The sequence below is a fragment of the Ammospiza nelsoni genome, chromosome 8, assembly GCF_027579445.1.
Source record: "Ammospiza nelsoni isolate bAmmNel1 chromosome 8, bAmmNel1.pri, whole genome shotgun sequence".
Lineage (NCBI taxonomy): Eukaryota > Metazoa > Chordata > Aves > Passeriformes > Passerellidae > Ammospiza > Ammospiza nelsoni.
Window position 1 is genome coordinate 21,753,948 of NC_080640.1, and position 18,450 is coordinate 21,772,397.

The 18,450-nt window shown below is 49.4% G+C and overlaps 1 protein-coding gene across 1 annotated transcript; it reads right to left on the bottom strand.

The window, feature by feature from the left end:
* Positions 1-9,929: 9,929 nt before the first annotated feature.
* Positions 9,930-13,811, bottom strand: ZNF503 (zinc finger protein 503). The gene is made up of 2 exons (XM_059477006.1): positions 13,193-13,811; positions 9,930-12,101 (listed from the first exon to the last, which is right to left on the bottom strand). The coding sequence occupies exons 1-2, from the start codon at positions 13,499-13,501 to the stop codon at positions 10,581-10,583; spliced, it is 1,830 nt and encodes a 609-aa protein (XP_059332989.1). The 5' UTR covers positions 13,502-13,811; the 3' UTR covers positions 9,930-10,580.
* Positions 13,812-18,450: the final 4,639 nt, after the last annotated feature.

Here is an 18,450-nt window from a genome sequence, read left to right on the forward strand (position 1 = left end):
ACCAAACAAACTTGTAGAACACTTCACAGTTCTTTATTTTCTTACTAATTCATAGGAATTTGAGGGGGTTTTTTAGTTAAGTTAAAAGTATTGTAGTATTATTTTCTTGGGGAAAGACCTGGATGAGACATTTCTTGTGTAAATAACAGACATGAAATAAAAATGTACACATCTCACCCATCACTGAAATGAAACAATTTCTTGTGTTAAAACATGAGAGATGACTGGTCAGACAGATGTGCTGATTAAATTCCCTGTGCTCTTACGATCTTGACAGATATCGGTTCCAAGTTGAGTGAGTCTGTGATACAATGGCTAAAACCAGCTCTTCTCAATATATGAGTTCAATGCTGTCTTTCTTACCTATTTACATGGATGTACCTTGCATGGCCTCTTCAGATTTTGACCTCTAAACTATCAGAGAGAGAAAAAACAAAATTTGCATCGTTTACTCCAAGGTGTTCCCAGGCCCCTTCCCAAATTGTCATGGATTGTACAACTGTGTTACACATATTCTTATGTTTGAAATTAAAATTGGCAAGCTTTAGGGCTGCTTCTGTCACAGGAGAAATCCTGCCTTTCTCAGAATTGCTAGAAAACTTCTACTGATTTCAGGTGCAAGTTCTAATAGCTTGAATGTATAAATGTAAATTGACACAATCCCATTAACCAGCAAACACAATTAACCTTGTGGAACACTGTTTATACAAGTTTAAGTGTTTTAGTTAGAATAAATATTTTCTCCTTTACAGAGTTAGCTTTTTTCATAACCTGTGACCTGGTTTATACACAGCTATGATGATTCACAAGTGCCTTCTCTAATAGGGCTTAAACTATACTGGTATAACTATCAGTGGGGGTAGAGTTTAGCTGACTTTAATTGTATCTACATGTAGGAAATTGACCATTTTTACTCAGTTACTTTAGAAATAGGTAGATGAAAATAGTAGAAAAAGTGTTAACTGGTCATTGTGGAGGTAAGACTTGCTATAACACTTTCCCAGTTTATTTAAAACAGGATGGAGGTACTGTGAGTAGCCAGTTTTCTCAGAGAGTTTGTCAGTACCTGTTTTGTAGATACATCAACAACCATTTGTTTCTCAATCAAATTACACAGTCAAACTAGAAAAATTAGTTGCTGCATCTGGTCTAAATTCCTCTCTAAATCTTTTTATAAACCTATTGATGTATGTAGGATATCTGCTTAAGATCAAGTAGAACATTTTACCCTAACTCCATAAAGTCAGCCTGAAGACCATAATTATAAACGTGATCAGCTCTCGTCATAAAATATATGACACCTCTACTGAAATGTATTTAGCAGCTGATCCTTCTTAAATAAGTAAATAAAACCAAAACAGAAAAACCCCTACACTTATTTCTACTCATCTGTTTTATCTGGAACACATTCCTTGGGCCTGCTAGTGCAATATATATTTAAGGAAATTGTGATTTTGCAGAAGAAAGGGAATTGGAAGGGGAAATAGGAAAAAAATATCTTATGAATGTTCTCAGACTCATGAGCTCAAGTATTTCATGATGGAAACTGACTATAAGGCAATTATTTTTCTCTTTAGAAGTTGATGAAATTAACTTAATCTTCTTGTAAAACTATATAGGGACAAGTAAGATTTTGGCTGGGTTTGTTTTGGTCTCCATCAGTGATTTTCTGTGGTAGCCTGATGTAGGCAGTGGTGAGCAGGTTAGTGGGGATGGTCTTCAGTGGCTCCATATGGGGTGGACAAGTAATAAAAATACAGGCCAAAGAGGAGAAATACTTATACTTGCTCAGCTGGCAACTCTACTACAAGAACTAGTTTTTCTTTGCTCTGTGATCAGTGCATGCAGTGGGAAACCTTACATTTTACTAAAACCTTGCCAGGCAAAGCTTGCTGTCACCTAACATGCCATGGTGGTTTCTACTTTCTTTGAAAAATGGTCACTCAAAGGTGCCTATTCCATTAGCTGTTTGTCTAGTAACTTGGTGGCTACAGATTTGGATTTTTTTCCTATTCCCCTTGAGTAGAGTAAGAGATTCATCTCTTCTAATTACCATTTGGGGTGAAAAGGGCATGTTGCAAATGTTACCTCTTCTGTATGGAATGTTTAAAGCTTTTTCTTGGGCAAAGAGAGTGGGCAGGAACTTGATTAGATCTGAGCAGTGACTGGGACACCTGAGCTCTGGGCTTTGGTAAGCTCTGTAGCCATAGCCTTGTTAATTCCTTCTCTTTCCCTCTGGCTCAGTGCACTTCTAAGCAAAGTGAAATGCCTTCAAAGGAGCGAATGGAGATTTTCCCCACATTAGACTATCCAGGTGACTGAGGAACCCTAATAAGAAGTGAGGCTTGTGGGTCTGAAATCTTTCAGATCAGGGAATTGATGCATATTCCTCTGCCTCAAGATGAGTACTTCAAGCACGGAGAAAGAATGTAGCAGATGACGGTAGTAGTTGATCTTTCCTGGTAGGAAAAAATACATCTCCACAAAGAGCATGTTAAGGGCTGTGAATCGTACAAGAGGAGAGACATTTCCCCACAATTCTAAGATAGATCGGTGTGCTTGAGAACCTGGGCTGAAACTGAACCATTACACTGCAGCTGCAGCTGTAGATCTTGTGGTGGCTGAAAGGGTGCTCATAGTGGGATGACTTCCCTTGTGCGGAGTGCGAGTGCCTCACACCTGAGCTGTCTGTCCCAGTCCGGGCTGAACCCACCCCTCTAAAGCTGTGGCAGTGGATGTAGTGCAGAGATGCCCCTTTCCAAACAGGACGTTTTGCCGTGAGCCAGCGAATGGCTTCTCTCAGTCGTGCCGGCCGGGTGCCGAGGTGGCGGCTGCTCGGGCCAGGGCGCCGAGCTCAGCGCTGCCCATGGCGTCCCGAGCAGAAGGGAGGCAGGGAGACGCTGCGGCCTTTCTCCCGTGCCTCATGTCCAGCGGGGCCCGCGGAGGTGCCGCAGCAGGTCCGGGGGCCGGCCCGGGGCAGGGTGCCCGGTTACCGGAGCTCTGCCCTCCTGGCCCGCCGCCCGCGGGTCAGGCGCAGGCAGGGGCAGCTCCGTGCCTTGCTTTCCCTGTCCTTTCCCTCCTCCTCCCAGTGCGAGTCATGACCGCACCGCAAACAACCGGTGCGTTCACCTGTACAAAACGTCTTCGTGGGCAGCAGCTGATGTGACTAAAAAGGCTGAGGAGCCAAGGGTAGGCTGCAGACACTGAACCTGTAATACGAAGCGTGCCTTCACATTACGTTGTCCTACCTAAACCAGGCAGTTCTACATGTCTTCCGTATGCGATCTGTAGTAATTATGTGCGTTTTACAAGAACTTGCGTCACTGAAGTCCCTGGAGGTGGCTCGGCAGCAGCCGCCGATGGCCGGTCCCTCCTCGCTCGGTGCGATGGGGCGGGCGGCGGTGGCGGCGCCCAGGGCGGGAGGGGGCTCGCTGCTGCCCGGGGTGCCTGGGCACGGCGTGGGACCGAGCGGGAGCGCTCTCAACACCAGCGTTGGCTTTTCACGCTTTTAAATAGCGATCGCGGGGCTAGCGTGACAGGTGAGGGAACTGGAAATCAGCTGCTATTGAGTCAGAAATCATTTATCAGTTTAAGGCTGGTTGGGGCCAGTTTTCTTAAGAATTGAAGAAAAGGGGAGAAAGGTTTGAGAAACCGGGAACTTGTGTACTCATTTCTAAATTGCGTTGGCCTTATAGTTACACATCGAAAATGCTTTTCTAAAAATTACTGCTGTCCACCCAGTAACGTAAAAGACTCGCAGAGCGTTTCTTAGTGTGTGAGATCTCCATCTCCCAGTAGCGTTTCATGCCTCCCCCGTTTAAAAACAATGGGGAAGGGTGGTGTTTGGATTTAGACTAATTTTTCAACAGCGATAAAGGAGCTGTTTTCTGTAACAGCGTGGATTATTAGAAACTTGTAATTTGCAGTTCGCGTTTGTCATCAAAATCACAGCAGGGGTGTAAAAAAAGGGACTAGATCCTATAGTAACCTCAGTAATTCCCGTTCGCAGCTTTGCTATGTCGATGGAAAAACCCAACGCTTTCAGAGAGAAGTTGCTTGAGTTTAATAAACAGTGACTTCAGAAAGTGTAATAAAATCAATTAATGTTGCAAAAGCATTGGCCAAAAACAAAGTGGCGAAAGGATTTATGGAAATGTAATGGATTTACAAGCATTTATCCTGCGACTTGATAAACAGCAATTGGAAGTCGAGATGGTGAAAATAATTAGTCCCGCAGCCTCAGTGAATATGGACAATTTATTATTATAATTTTATCCTTTCAGTGGTTATTCAAATTTATTTTTTAATTTTATGAGCTGGAGCGAGGGGGGATTAATCTAAAGTTTGGTTCAGCCTTCCTCAGGGGCTCGATTTCTATCCGCATTTTCTCTCTTCACAAAGCAAACCGTGATCTGTCCTTTGCCAGGGCTTCTTCACACAGAGGGTTCGTTCTTAGGTTTTCTGCATGTATTTCAAGGACTACTATCGTTGGCCTTAGTAAATAATGTTACTCAGCGGGGGAAGGATCAGCTGTTTGTCTCCCTATACGCCAGGGTTTTCTCTCCTTTTTGATTTTCAGATGCGTTTTCATGCAAACTTTCAAAGAGCCGCACTTGGGAAGAGGCTGCAGGAGCATGCCCTGGCTCTTGAGCAACGCTAGCAGCGAAAACTTTTCTGCTTGCTCTTAAGAGTTCGTAGCCCTATTATTACAGTAGAAAAGAGACATCCAGGATGGAGCAGAAATTACAATTTCGAGAAGTCAGAATTTATTACAGTTAAACTGTGATAAGATCCCATCTGTTATGAACACATGTAGCACCAATTGTTTTTCATACAACTGCAATTTATTTACCCTTCAGAGCGAATGAGATTACAAGCGCGATTAAAAAAAAAAAAAAAAAACAAAACAACAACAAAAAAACCAAACCTAAACCCAACCACCATGATTTTTAGTTTTGTTTTTGAGGGGAGTTTTTTTGTGTGTGTGTTTCGGGTTTTCTATTTTTTGGTCCGGCCTATCTGCTTGTATCTGGGCAGGCCGTTTGTGGTGCCGTGCTGCCCTCCGGGACTGCGGGCGGCTCCCGGTGCCCGAGCGCGCGGGCTCCGTCGGGGCCCGGCCCGGCTGCGGCCGCTGCCCTGCGCTCCGCCGGGGGCCGCAGCGCCGCCTGGCGGCCGGGAGCGGCACCGGCCCGCGGCCCGCGCAGACAAAGGGAGCCGCTCCTCGCTCTTCCTCCACCCCGGGAGCCGCTCCTCGCTCTTCCTCCACCCCGGGAGCCGCTCCTCGCTCTTCCTCCACCCCGGGAGCCGCTCCTCGCTCTTCCTCCTCCCCGGGAGCAGCCCCTTTCCCACCGGGCAGCTGCGCGTAACGCGCCCGCCCGGGCCTCCGCGCAAAGCGTGCCCGCTGTGGCCTGCGCCTCGGGAGAGCAGTAACGTTTGTTATTAACTGGAACGTGAACCTGAAACGGGAGAGGGGGGAGGGGGGGATATTTTGGTGCTTCCTTTGGTCGTGGTAGTTTGGGAACGAGGAATGTGCCTGCTCGTCTTCTTGTCCCGTCCCACAGAAGTGGTTTGGATCGAGTAGCACGCGCTTCACAAAATAAGGCAGGAAAGATGAGCCACTCACACACACACACACGCACGCAAAATCCCACACGTTTTTACCGTGATAGCCTAAGAGCGGTAATCTAATTTTGTTCTCTTTCAAACTGTTTCAAGGCATATATGTGTGTGTATATATATGTGTATATATATCCTCCAGGTTTCAGTGGGCGTCCTTCTGCTGCTCTGTTATCATTATTTCTTGCCTTGATGTGACGTTGAAGACAGATGACAGCATTGTCAGGTTGTCTTTAATTCATTTGAAGATTAAAAAAAATACACACACAAGGCTTCTTACACAATATTCAAAGCCTGAACGGATTCACTTTTTTTTTTTTTCACGTAGGGGACGTGGGGCTGGGAACGGGGGTGGGTAGTTGATGAATTTCAGACATGAAGAGAGAACAAAGTCTGTGCATCGCTGTGCGTGCACACACGCACAGAGCAAGCAGTCGGAGGTGAGATTTTTGCAACAGCAGCACCTGGTTGATGTTGATGGAGAAATATCCAGCATTAGGACAGTCTTTTCGCATTTATGCACAAGCTCAAACGTATAATCTGCTCAAATTTCAACCACGTCTCTGCTGCCAAAGCATTCCGCCTCCGAAGAGGTGAGAGCATACAGACCCGGGGTCCGTCTTTTTTCTTCTGACACCTCTGTGCTTCATCGCAACAAAATTTTACCTTAAAAAAAGAAAAGGTAAACTGCCCCGAATTTTCCAGGAGTGAGCTGAGAAAGAGATTTAGCAGGGATTAGACACCTCTGATCAGAACTGGTTGCTTGCCTGCCTCAGGTCTGCTCATGAAGCTGTGCTTCATGGTGCAGAAAGAATCAGGGGTGGTGGGGTATCTCAACACGGCATTGCAAATGTCCGAAATTATACCCAAAAATCTGTACGAAAAGGAAATTTGGTGCTGGTAGCTCCAGCGATTTTCCACTTAAGAATTGTTCCTTCAAAATAAAAGAAAAAAGCAAAACCAAAAACCAACCAACCAAAAAAACCCAAAAACCAAAAAAAGAAAACAGACACAATTAAAAAAAAAAAAAAAAAAAAAAAAGACCACCAAAAACCCCTGAACTGTGGTCTACCGAAAGCCTACAATGAGAGCCAACAGTATTAAAGCAGCAGTGCTCTCCATCTTTTCTAAGTATGAAAGAATGAAGTTTGATCAATGTTTTTATGGAATAGGAATGCACATTTACTTTTGTTTCGGAAAGTTTGGATCTTTCAGGATTCCCTATGCCTGAGTGATTTTGACTGTAGATGTGGGTAGATCATGGCTAACCTCGGGTCGGAGAGAGGAGGGTCAGCCCCAGCACTGTGTGTACCTTGCTGCCTGTGCTGAGGGAGGCTCCAAAGGTGGTCAATGGGCAGCGGGTGGCTTTTCTGGTCTCAGCAAATGGAGCCTCTAATCACTGAGGAAAATCTTCCCGTAATAAAGGCATCCTTGTATTTTAGTTCTAGCATACATTTTGCATTCCAAAACCAGGCAAGCATATGTATATGCGTGTGTTTGGTGTGGGCTTGTGCCCATAAGCCAAGATACATATGCCCATCTAGGCTCAGATATATTACAGAGACTCCTTTGCTGTCTGTGGAGTTTGGTGTTTTATTGTTTCATAAAACTACCTTAATTACATTTCCCGGTAGATAAGATAAACAGGACCCTTCTTTTCTAACCGTTGCTTATCAGAAGTATTTTGTCGAAGTGGCATCCAAAGTAAGCTTTTGAGAGTGGAGGGAAACGCATTAATTTTTATTTTGGTTCTTCAGTTGCACTTAGCATCTGACAAGAGTTGATTTAAATATTACGTGATTCTATCTTTAATGTTCAAAAAAGATTTGTGAGAAAGACAAAACTGTTTAATTTAAACTAATATATGCCTGACTCTGGTCAGATTGATCACAGTTTCGGGTTTTGATGGGTTTTGCCCTTCTGTTGCTTGTCCTCTCAAGCTGGTTTTTCACTGTGAAATTATTTTAGTTCGGTGGCATGGACCAGCGGCTGCTGTCAAATCCACAACCCATCCAGTTAGTAAGAACGGGGGGGTGGGGGGGGGTGGGGTAGTGAGGAATAACAAATGTAGTCCTTTTACCTAAAAACATTAATGTCCATAAGTCAATCTCTGTTAGAAAAAAAAGGCGAATTTAATAGATTAATATCAAAATCCTAGGTGGCACTTGCCAGGTCGTATACTTAACAAGGCTGGAAGAGAGACCTACTTATCACCACTCTACATATAAAATAAGGTGTTTTAATTTTTCTTTAACCTCGGGGACAGTATCTGAGCAAAACAGTAATAATAGCATTAAGTGTTCATTTCACCACTTGCATCAGCAATCTTTGTGTGTAACCTTTCAGAGCTGAAATCCCCAAAACTGTAGTTAGGCTTCCAGGACACAAATGCTTCCCTCGCTCTTTTTAAATCGCCCCTGCAACACCTGATGGGCGATGGGATTTGGTTAGCGAAGTCTGAGCTGCAGCTGTTCAAGATCCGTAATTGTAAAACACACGAACAGGAGAGGAACGTGGCAATGGTGGTGTTTTAATCGCGGCAAAACTGTAATTGTTGCTTGCACACCCAGATGGAGCCTGAAATGTAATTTTCCTCAAATTAAGAGTAGTTAAAATAGCAAAGCGGGGAAGGCAGTCTGGCCGGGCTGCAGGAGGGAGCGGGGGGCGTGCGGCATACAGAGAGGACTGCGAGCTTGTTCTGCCTTCCTCGGGCTCGCCGGATGAATCCTCCGCCACCATCACCCCCGACCCGAGAAGCCCTTCTTTCAATTACTTTCTGTGTTTGTATCGGCTTCTTATTTTATAACTAAAGTTTACTTGGTGCAGTTAACAGCACTGCCCTCTCCTCCCTTTCTCAAACTCATCGGTTCAGAACGAGAGCCCGTTTTACATTTCCTAAAGCAGAGATACGCAAAGGTGCCTTTCCCATTTAAGGCGGCTGGGGGGTAACACGTTTGGTTAAACCGCAGAGCGTTTCCCGAGCCGCTTTCGGACAGCGTCCCGACAGAGCCGCAGCGCGGCCCAGCCCCGGCCTCCCCGCGTGTGTCCCGGGCCTGGCCCGGAGAGCCGTGCCGGGACGGCCGCTGCAGCTCCAGGAGCTCGCTGCTTTTCTCGCCTTTGCACATTAACGCTAACTTCCACTAATTATCTGAAGCAAATGTATTCGACTAATTAGCATCTGGGCACCACGGGAAACTCTGAACAGTACTTATATTGTGGGGGGAATCCAGAACGAGGGAGAAAACCCGGTGATTTGTCAAGCGAAGTCGCCGCTTGCAGCTTTGCCCCCCGCCAGTGCGTCGGGCTGGGGCCGGGGCGGGAGGAGCGGGGCCGAGCGAGGGGCAGCAGGTCCTCGGCTCCGCCTGGGCCGCTGCTCGAGCGCGGGGCAGAGCCCTGCGCTGGCACTGCCCTCACGGACTGCGCTAGCGCTTTTCCGACTATGTCGGCGGCACCGGTTTGCTGCGCGGTTTCGGCAGCTGCTCCGCCGCAGCCCCGCTCCTACCTGAACGCAGGACGACGAGCCGGAGCTGGGCGGGGGCCCTGGGACGCCAGGAGGAAACCCGGGCTGGGGAGGCAGAGGCGCGGTGCGGGCAGGGGCAGCCCCTCTCGGGATCACGTCAAGTTTGGCACTGCACTTCAGTAAAGAGCAAACTCGGCCCAAATAACGGATGGCTTCCTTTTTTCCCCGTCCCTTCTTTTTTAAGAGAAAATGAGTTTTCGGAGCAATCCGATTTTTTTTTTTTTTTTACGTGACGATCTTTTGTCCTGCGGTGCGAACTGAAGAGAAAAATTGAAAATAACTGGATGAGCTCAAACAGCGCTTCCCTAATTACTTCTGAACTTCTCATTTAGAAAGAGATGAATAGGTATGCATTACATTGCTAAAAAAAAAAAAGCTTTCGGATAATCATCTTACACTTTTACAAAACAGTCTTGCCTTCCCCGTTTCTTTCTAAAGAAAGAACGAAGTCTTCTAGTTGAAAACTAGTTTTAAAAACCAGATATTTCACAGTAAAAACGTTTAAAATATAAGTTGACCTTCTTTAAAGACAGGGAAAGAGATTTAAGCGATTCTCAGTTTTCTTATTTCGTGCCAGAAAATTCTACTGACGAGGAAAAAAACCAACTGCGTCTGATTATTTTTTAAGAGAGCCCTGGGGTTACAATAAAAAAAAACTTTGGTTTTTTTTTTTAATTTTTAATTAAAATTGAATAAACGCTTAAGGAGAAATTAGCAGTCACCTCCATCCAAGACCTACTCGGGTTTTATAACAGAATCAAAGCGTATTTAAAAAAAAAAAAAAAGTAAAACCTTTTAATACATCAAATATACGGAATTTTAATCTTTAAAGCGATACATTGTCTATTTTAGTACATGACGTAAACCTTACTTAACCCTTTTTACAGGGTGGACTTAAAAATTAAAAATAGTTAAGTGTTCCTTTAAAGAACAAAATAAGGCAAATGAGGTTTTTGGAATAGAATTGTTTTTGTTTTTTCTTCCAGAATACATACAAAAAAATACCAATTCTCTTTCAAGGGTATACACCTTAAAAATAATTGCAATTTGAAATTATAACTGACAAATTGCGAGTTGTTTTTAGTAACAAACATGCATGTAAATTTTTTTGTTTCAATGAGACATTAAATAAGAACGTACAATACAATCATAGCAATTTTAAAGTAACATTAAAGAGAAGACCTCTATCTTTTTATTTATATTCTACAATGGGTGTTCCACTTTTACCTATTGAGCTCAGTTTAGTAATGCACTTTATGATTCGTTGTCCCGCTTGAAGCTAACATAAATAAATACAGTGCTCATGGATCCAGTCCTCAAATGAACACTATTTTATAAAAAGTCAGGTTTTTTTTTTTTCTTTCCAACTTTTATAAAGTTTCGCAGGGCTTCCTTCCCTTACCGCTAGACTTTGTGTTGTGTGTCAGAGCCCCGCTGCCTGCACTCACTGGTACCCCAGGGCCGAGGCTGTGGTGAGTCTCTGCCCATAGAGTGCGTAAGGGGAGTAGTAGGGTCCGGTGGCAGCGGGCACGGGCACGGGGGCCCCGGGGGTGGGCAGGGGGCTCTTGGAGTACGGGTGGTAGCGGCTGCCGAGTCCCAGCGCGTGGTGCGGGCTGCGCAAGGCCAGCGTGCCCGGGCTGCCCGGGGCGCCCGTCGTGGGGATGTGCATGTGGCACGCCATGGCCGCGGCCGCTGCGCTGGCCAGCGACGAGGAGCTGGGGTAGCTGGAGAGGAGTTTATCGGTGCCCGGGAAGGCAGTATGGGTCCGCAAGTGGCTAAGCAGCTCCTCCGAGGTGGCGAAGCGCTTGTCGCAGGGTCCGTTGGCCGACACCCAGTTGCAGATGTGTGGCTGGGGGTCGTTGGGGAGCATGAAGCCGTAGGGGTACAAAGGGTGGCCGGCTAGCGAAGGCGGCGTGGCGCCGGTCAGCGAGGAGTGGACGCTGTGCAAAGGGTGGGTGGGGTAGACGAGGGGGTATCCGGACTTGAGGGCTTGGTCGTGGGCGCAGGAGGCTCCGGCGGCGCCTGCCAGGTGGCTGGCGCAGTGGTAGCTCAGGCAGTACGGGTCTCGGCACAGGCTCGCCGTCATCACCGACGGCGGCGACGCGCCCGCCAGCGGGCTCGACCCCGCCGGCTTGCTGCAGCCCAGGCTGCTGGCGGCAGCCAGCTGGGCCCCCACCAGGCTGGAGGATTTGGTGGGGTCCAGAGCCACTCCGTGCGGCAGGAACTGTGGCGGGTAGCCGGCGTAGGCTCCAGCCAGCGTCCCCGGGTAGCTCATGCCCGCCGGGGGCAAGGGGAAAACGGTCTGGCCCGGCTTGTAAGGGGAGACGGGGGCCACGAGGCCGGAGCCCAGAACGGAGGTGGAGGAGGTGGCGGTGGTGCTGCTGCAGGAGGAGGCGGAGTCCGATGCGATGGGCTTGGAGCCCGGCGTGCTCTCCTGGTGCTGGTTGACCTCCACGTTAATCCCGGCACAGCTCACGCTAATCCGGCTGTGGCTGATGCTGGTGGTGCCCGGGCCTCCCTCCGAGCCGGAGCTGCCGCTCTTTCCGCAGCCCTCCGAGTCCTTCTTGTCCTCCCCGCCTTTGCCCTCGGCCGGCAGCAGCCCGGGCGAGCAGGCGGAGGCGCTGGAGTTGGGGCTGCCTGTCCTTGGGGTGAACGGCTGGCAGGTGGCGCTCGGCACCCGGAATCCCGACTTCTCCCCGGCCGCGACCCCCGCGGCGGGGGCGCCCGCGCAGCCCGCCGCCCCCGGCTCCTTCTTCTCCGCGCCTGGCTTGGAGTACGGCTTGAAGCTCGATTTGTCCTCCACGCCGATGTCGCTGAGCTTCAAGGGGCCCGACTTGGAGTCCTTGTCGCCTCCGGAGCCATTGGAGGTGACCGAGGAGAGTTTGGAGGAAGGGGACGGGTCCGGCTTCCCTATCTGCGAGCAAGTTTGTGCCAAAAGGGCCAGGGGGCTCTTCTTTGCATCCAGCTGCGGGAATCAGAAGGACACACAAAGAAAGAGATTTAATCGGGGTCTGAGAAACCCCCCCTGCTTACATAGGACTCTTGTCCCGTAGGTTTCCGCAGAGTACAGCCTGGAAGTAACGAACAGTTTGTGCGCATTCATCAACTTGACAGCCCCCTCCCTTGAATGCACCATTTTCCATAAAGCCTTTAAAAAGGGCTGGGGATTTTCGTATCCCTGCCAGCTCGCCGCGGCCACCTTCAATGCCCCCAGCGTCCCCGGCAGCGGCCCGGGCAGCGCGGAGCTCGGCGTCTCGGCGTCGCTCGGGCCGTGCTGGCCCGCAATCCCGCCCGTGAACTATAGCGACTGCAGCATTTCTGCACCCTGACTGCTGGCACTATTTATAAACAGAGCCCGAGCTAGCCGGCGAGCAGGGCTGCCCGGGAGAAGAGTGTCCTCGCTCCGCAGAGACCTTAATGAAATCATTCATTCCCACGGACACACCCTTCCCACCACCAGCTCTGTTTCGAGTTTCGGTCCTGCAAACAGCGAGCTAGGCAGAGGGGGACCAGCAACCTCGATAGAGTAGAAAGGGGACCAACAGGCGCCGCGAAATACAGATCCGTGTCGGTACTTGAAAGGAATCGGTCGGCGAGCTGAAATAGTTATTCTGCCGCACCCGCGTTTGAGCCTGTCGCTCTCCGCGCCGTGTCGTCCCGTCCCGTGTGTGTCCCCCCCACCCCAACACACTCCCTGCAAAAGCAAGGTTGTTTGGCGCTCGGAGCGCTGCTTATTTGCGTGGCCGGATCGTGACCCCAGCGTGGATCGGTTCCTTCCACCCACCCCTCCTCTCAAAAAGCAGAGAAAAAAAAAAAAAGCTCAAAATAGCAAAAAAGAAAATATTAATTTTACACAGGAACTAGACATTATCCCAGTAAGCATGGAAACAATACCCAGGAGCGGCTCCTCGCACTAACTCGAGATCAAAAGAAGCCCCTGTCCTGGTGTAAATGCATTTCAAAGCGCAGGAAAGTGCCGAGGGCGGCTGGCGGAGCCGCCATGCACAGCCAGCGCCCGGGCAGGGACGAGGAAAGCGACGGGGGCCGGGTCCTTACCTCGATGGGGCTGACGGGCGTGGAGGGTAAAGGCTGCAGGTATTCAGGGTGTAAAATGTGTCCAGTCCGCGCCGTGAGCATTTTCAAGACTTTGATGGGAAGGCGGTTGGCTTGGCGTAGCGGGTCCGAGGGGGGGACGGCGTGGAAGCAGGGCTTGGCGGCGGCGCTGCTGCCGTTATTCCCAGCGTGCCCGTTCGGCCCGGCGAGGTCGGCGGCGCTGCGGCTGCGGCGGGGGCTGCCTCCGGGCTCGCTGAGGCTGCTGCTGCGCTTACTACTTCTTATAGCAGAAAGCGAGGGCGATGTGATCATGACCCAAAACCTCGCATGAAAACTGGGGCAAGTGGCGCCGCTCGCACTCGGAAATGCTCGCTCGCTTTCTGCGGGCGAGAAAGGAAAAAAGCCACACGCCCCCCGAGCAGAAAAACAAACATACAATGTCCCGTGGCTCTCTCTGGCGGGGAGGGCGTGGGTGGGGAGGGGGAGGGAAAGGGGGAGCCGGCCGGAGAGAAAGAGGAGGAAAAAAAGCCGAGTAATCCTTGGGCTGTGCTGGGGGGCGGGGGTGGGGGCTGCGAGCGTGTGCCGCGGTCCCCCTCGGCCGCTCTCAGCTCCCCCGGCTGGCGCGGCGCGGAGCGCTCGCCTCCGCCGCTCAGCTGTGATGCGAGCCGCTGCCCATCCAGCCCGGGATCTGGCAAAGAAACTCACTTCAAAAGCAGCTGAATTAGTCTGAGATTAAAGCCTTTGCCGCCTTCCAATCAAATGGGACCCCGAGGTGATTGGAGGGTCAAGGGGATGTGACGTTCCCTTTTCTGGGCTTTTTTTTTCTCCGTTTTTAATGGTCTCTCGCTCTTTTTTTTTTTTTTTTCCTTTCTCGTCCGCCTTCCCTCTCCCCTCCCCTCCTTCCTTGTTTTCGCTCCTAGGATGGGATGGGCGTTAATTCTGTGTTTCACATCACGCGCTGCGAGCGTTTTTCTTCCTCCGCAGGCAGCGCGGATCGCGCGGCAGCGGCGGGGCGGCCGCGGGGCTGGGGGCGTCGCGCCTGCCGGGGGGCGGCCGCGGGCTCCGCCACCCTCCCTTCCCCCGCCCGCCCCCGCCGCTCGCACACCGCCCCGAGCACGGCCTGCCGCCCGCCACGCACGGCACGGACGGGCCCGGCCCGCGCCCCCCGCCCACGGGCCGCTCCCGGGCCGCCGCCGCGCCGTGTCCCCTCCGGGAGCCGCGGAAGGGCGCGGGGCGCTTTTCCCGCCCCTCCCGCCTGACAGCGCGGGGAGGCCCGGACGAGAACCTGCAGAGCGCCGGCCTGCACGTCGCCGGCGGCAGCGGGCGGGAGCCGGGGCGCTGCGGCGCGGCTTGCGGCGGCGCGGGGAGCGCGGCGGGATTGGGGGAGGTCGTCACACGCGGGGCTGTCACGCACAGCCCGCCGCCGCCTTTCGGGACTCTCCGCCCCGCCGTCAATTGTCAGTGCTCCCCAACCGCAATCAATCAGTTATTTGTCAGCCCCTGTCAATCCGCCCTTGATTTATGTCAGCTTTTGTTGCTGATTACAAGCCTGGTGTGACTTGAAGGGGGAAGGAGAGAGAGAGGGAGAGAGAGGAAGAAGGAAAGAAAACAGAGGGAGAGACGGGCTCCTCGGGAGAAAAAGCCTTTTAATTTACGGAATAAATCCGTGGAGTAAACTGGATTTAAACTGCAAACAAGGCAGCAACCCGTAGCCCTCCCCAGCTCCTCACTGCCCTGTCGGGGAGAGCAGCTGGACTCCTCTTCCCCCTCCCTCTTCGTCCTGTTCGAAAGTGTCCTTCGTCTCTGCACCCGCCGGGCTGAACCGGTCCCCAGCAGCGGGGGCCTGGGGAGGCGGCCCCTCACCCCGACGAGAGTGTGAGAGTACTGGTTCGCCATTTATGTGCTGGATTTTAAGCTAGGCTGTGTTGAGAGCCTTCTGGGTACGCTCACGGTGTCCACCCGGGCGTTACATTCGTCCTGCTTTGTGTCTGTGCGCTCCCGAAGGGTACCGAGTCCTCTGCCCTCAGCCCCGTTTTTACCGGTGCCGGCGGATGCCCCGAGCGGAATCCGCAGCCCTTCAAGTCGCTGGGTTGCCTTTTTCTTTTCCCTTTGTACTTTGCTTCCCACTATCCCCCCACCTCCTCATCCCATAACATTTTTTCACAGGCAAAATGTGTTAATCAATCTTTTACTTTTGTTTCCGGATCTGACATGGTGGCCCACACAATCTACAACATTAACAAAAAGGTCACTTAGAGATAAAACACGTTTGACAAGTGAAGAACAAGGCAAGTGCTTTAGGGGTCGCGTCCAATTCCTGACCTGGACTCCAACCAGAACAGGCGCTGATCCTGGAAGGGTTGGACGAGAGGAAGGACTTTCACTTTCTCACGTTTAGATTTGCTGAACCCAGTCCTTTTTCTTCGCTTGAAACACCGATCTGTCCTAGTCCCTAAACAGATGTGTCAGATAGTCTTTAATGACCCGCTCTTCTTACGAGGTACATGAAAGGCAGGTTTTGCTCGATATCCCCCCCTTCCCCCGCCAAGAGGTACCCCTTAAATCTTGCAGCGCAGTGAGTATATCTGCTGTATTTTATTTAAACCACTTGGCTCTTTTACTACAGTGTATAGAGTAGGATAAATACACGGAACTCCTCTAGCTTTAATAAAGATGCGATTAATTTTAACAAACTTTTAAATTTCTATCTTTTCTCTGAAAGATAAGGTTTATTGGCACAACTTCTCAGTGGAGAATCATAAACGTACTTTCATTTTGCAGTCACCGCGGTCATCTTGCAGGACCATCAAAATTAAAAGGCAGGGGAGAGGAGGTAGAGAAAGAAATCTTGCATAAAACCCACGATATTGCAATAGGACTGACAAGACCCACAACTTGCCCTCAAGGAACTCCCCCACCCCCCCCCCCCCCCGGCCCCCCTCCTTTATCTAGAGTGGAAGTGACTTGAATCTGCCCCAGGTTTTCCCCCAGTTCTTTCTTTTGTTGTCAAGTCCAATTGATAAATGGAGTGCAGTAAAACTCTGGAAGAAAAAAAAAAAAAAAAAGCTGAAACCTTCATTTGTGTTCATTTGCATTAAAGTGCTTGGAACAGCTGTTTTCCTTACAGGACCGGGGAGACTCCTATCTGTTTTCTCGTTGTATTTATCCTGCCTCCCAGGGTGAAAGACTAAAGATTAATTGTCTTAAGGTAGAGTCAGCTGTGGGAAGGCTCTCCCTCCCCATTTTTCCTTCCCTCTCTCTTTTCTTGTGGAGGTGAGGGTGATTTCGGGAAGGGTTGTTTTACTTGTAAGCCAAGGAAGCAGAGGCGATAGTCGGTACTTGTATAAAACAGGCAGCGCACCGACGGGAAAAGCAGGGGACGGAGCGGGGGGAACAGCACGAACCCCGATCTTTCTGGCTCAAGTAGAAGCATCAGAGGGTAATTTAATTAGCAACTTCAGAGGACAGCTTTTTCATTTGCTTCTCTTTTTCATTTTTTTTCCTCTCCCCTCAGCCTTTGAAATGAGATTTAAATCTCACTCGGTACTGTAAACTTTTTTTATGTAGAACCTTGTAAAAAAATCAGCCCCAAGACATCTCCTCCCCTTTGCGCCCTCCAAAGCATTTTTGAGCTATGAGAGCTTATTCACTGCGCTTAACACGCGCAGAAAACGATTCCCAGCGAGGGGCTCGGAGTTAGGATGCACACGCGTAGGATCGGGCGGGCGGTGGGGCTGCAGCTTGAAAGCGGTGCGGAGTTTGTGATTTGCCTGCTGCGGGCTCCTTTCCTCTCCTGAGCCGAAGAAGAGCGATTCTGTCCTGCTCGTTACCTTCGCGAGGGATTCTTGTTTAATGAGTCCGTGCAGACGGTTTGCTGTTTGGCATTTACTTGTGTAGTCTTGTTGAAGTTTTGGTGGCTGTTGCTTTTATTCCTTTGAAAAAAAAAATCCAAGGGTTGGAACCCGTCTTCCTCTTTCTACAAAGGAAAATTGTAACTTAAAAAAGAAAAAAAAAAAAGGAGAGCAAAGGAGGAATTAATTAACAAGTGCCAGTCCACACTTTCCTTTACCTACCAGCTATTGGCAAGCATGTCAAGTCGATTTTATTTGCACACAATGGAAATGATTTATTTTCTCTTAAAAAGGAGTGGGCTGGCAGATATTTGAGGAGGAGAGGAGAGCGAGAGCGAGAGAGGAAAAAAAGTTTGAAAATGCCTTGAACTATTCACTGTCGAGATGGCTAATCAGTATTGAGGCTCGAGGGCACTCGGGCAGCTTTTCAATGCGGTTTTCCTTTCATCTCAAGCTGGATGGAGGCGCTCAATTAAAAGCCTATCAGTTTGTAAGTAAATCAACGCCTATCAAAGTTGTCACATCAAACAAAACGATTATTATTGCAGCCCGCCTCCCCTATTAATCTCCCTCTAAAATAATCCGCTTGACAGGTCAGGCTGGCGAGCTGCAAACCCTGGTCAGGATCACCCAAAAAACCCGGACTGCCTATTTTTCCCTCGGGAGAGCGAACTGCAGAAACCTCGACACCAGCGTGCCTGCTCTGAGAGCTTGCTCTCTTGCCATTTAAGTGTCAGTTTCTGTAGATCATGTTGGAAAAGGGCGTTTGGTCTTTTAAACGGAACAGCAGCAACCCTACAGGCCCTTTAGTTTAGCTTTTTTGTTTGTTTGTTTTTTCCTTCTGCCCCCCTTTATTTTCTATCTTTTCGAGCAAGACTAAGATGTTAATTAGCAGAAGCAGAGTTGCTGAGTTGGGTTATGTTTCTGTGTGTAACACAATTCAGTTACATGTCTGTCCGTCTGGTGCGTCAAATTTATTTCCTTTGATAGTACTTACATTTCACTATCTGCCCCAAGGTTTTTATTAAGATATACATTGCAATACGTTTTTGTAGATGGTGCATCTTCTTTCTTTTTATTTTTTTTTCTCACACGAATGATAGTACTTCATATAAGAAGATAAGAAATGTGATGGGTTATCAGAAATACACCACCACAATTTGGTACATTTGGAGAGAGGCTTTTTTCCCTTTTTATTTTTTATTTTTTTTTTTTTTTTAAATGCGAGACTGCATGTGCTCAGCTAATAACTGATGCGTCTGCCCAGGTATCCAGCAGAGGTGAGGGGTATTTATTCCAGAATATTGTTAAAGTGAATAGTTGGAAAGCTTGCCAACATGAAGTAAGATTTCCAAACCTCTCCCCTGTTCGCATAGTACCTGAAAATATTTACCCTTATGATTGTAATTA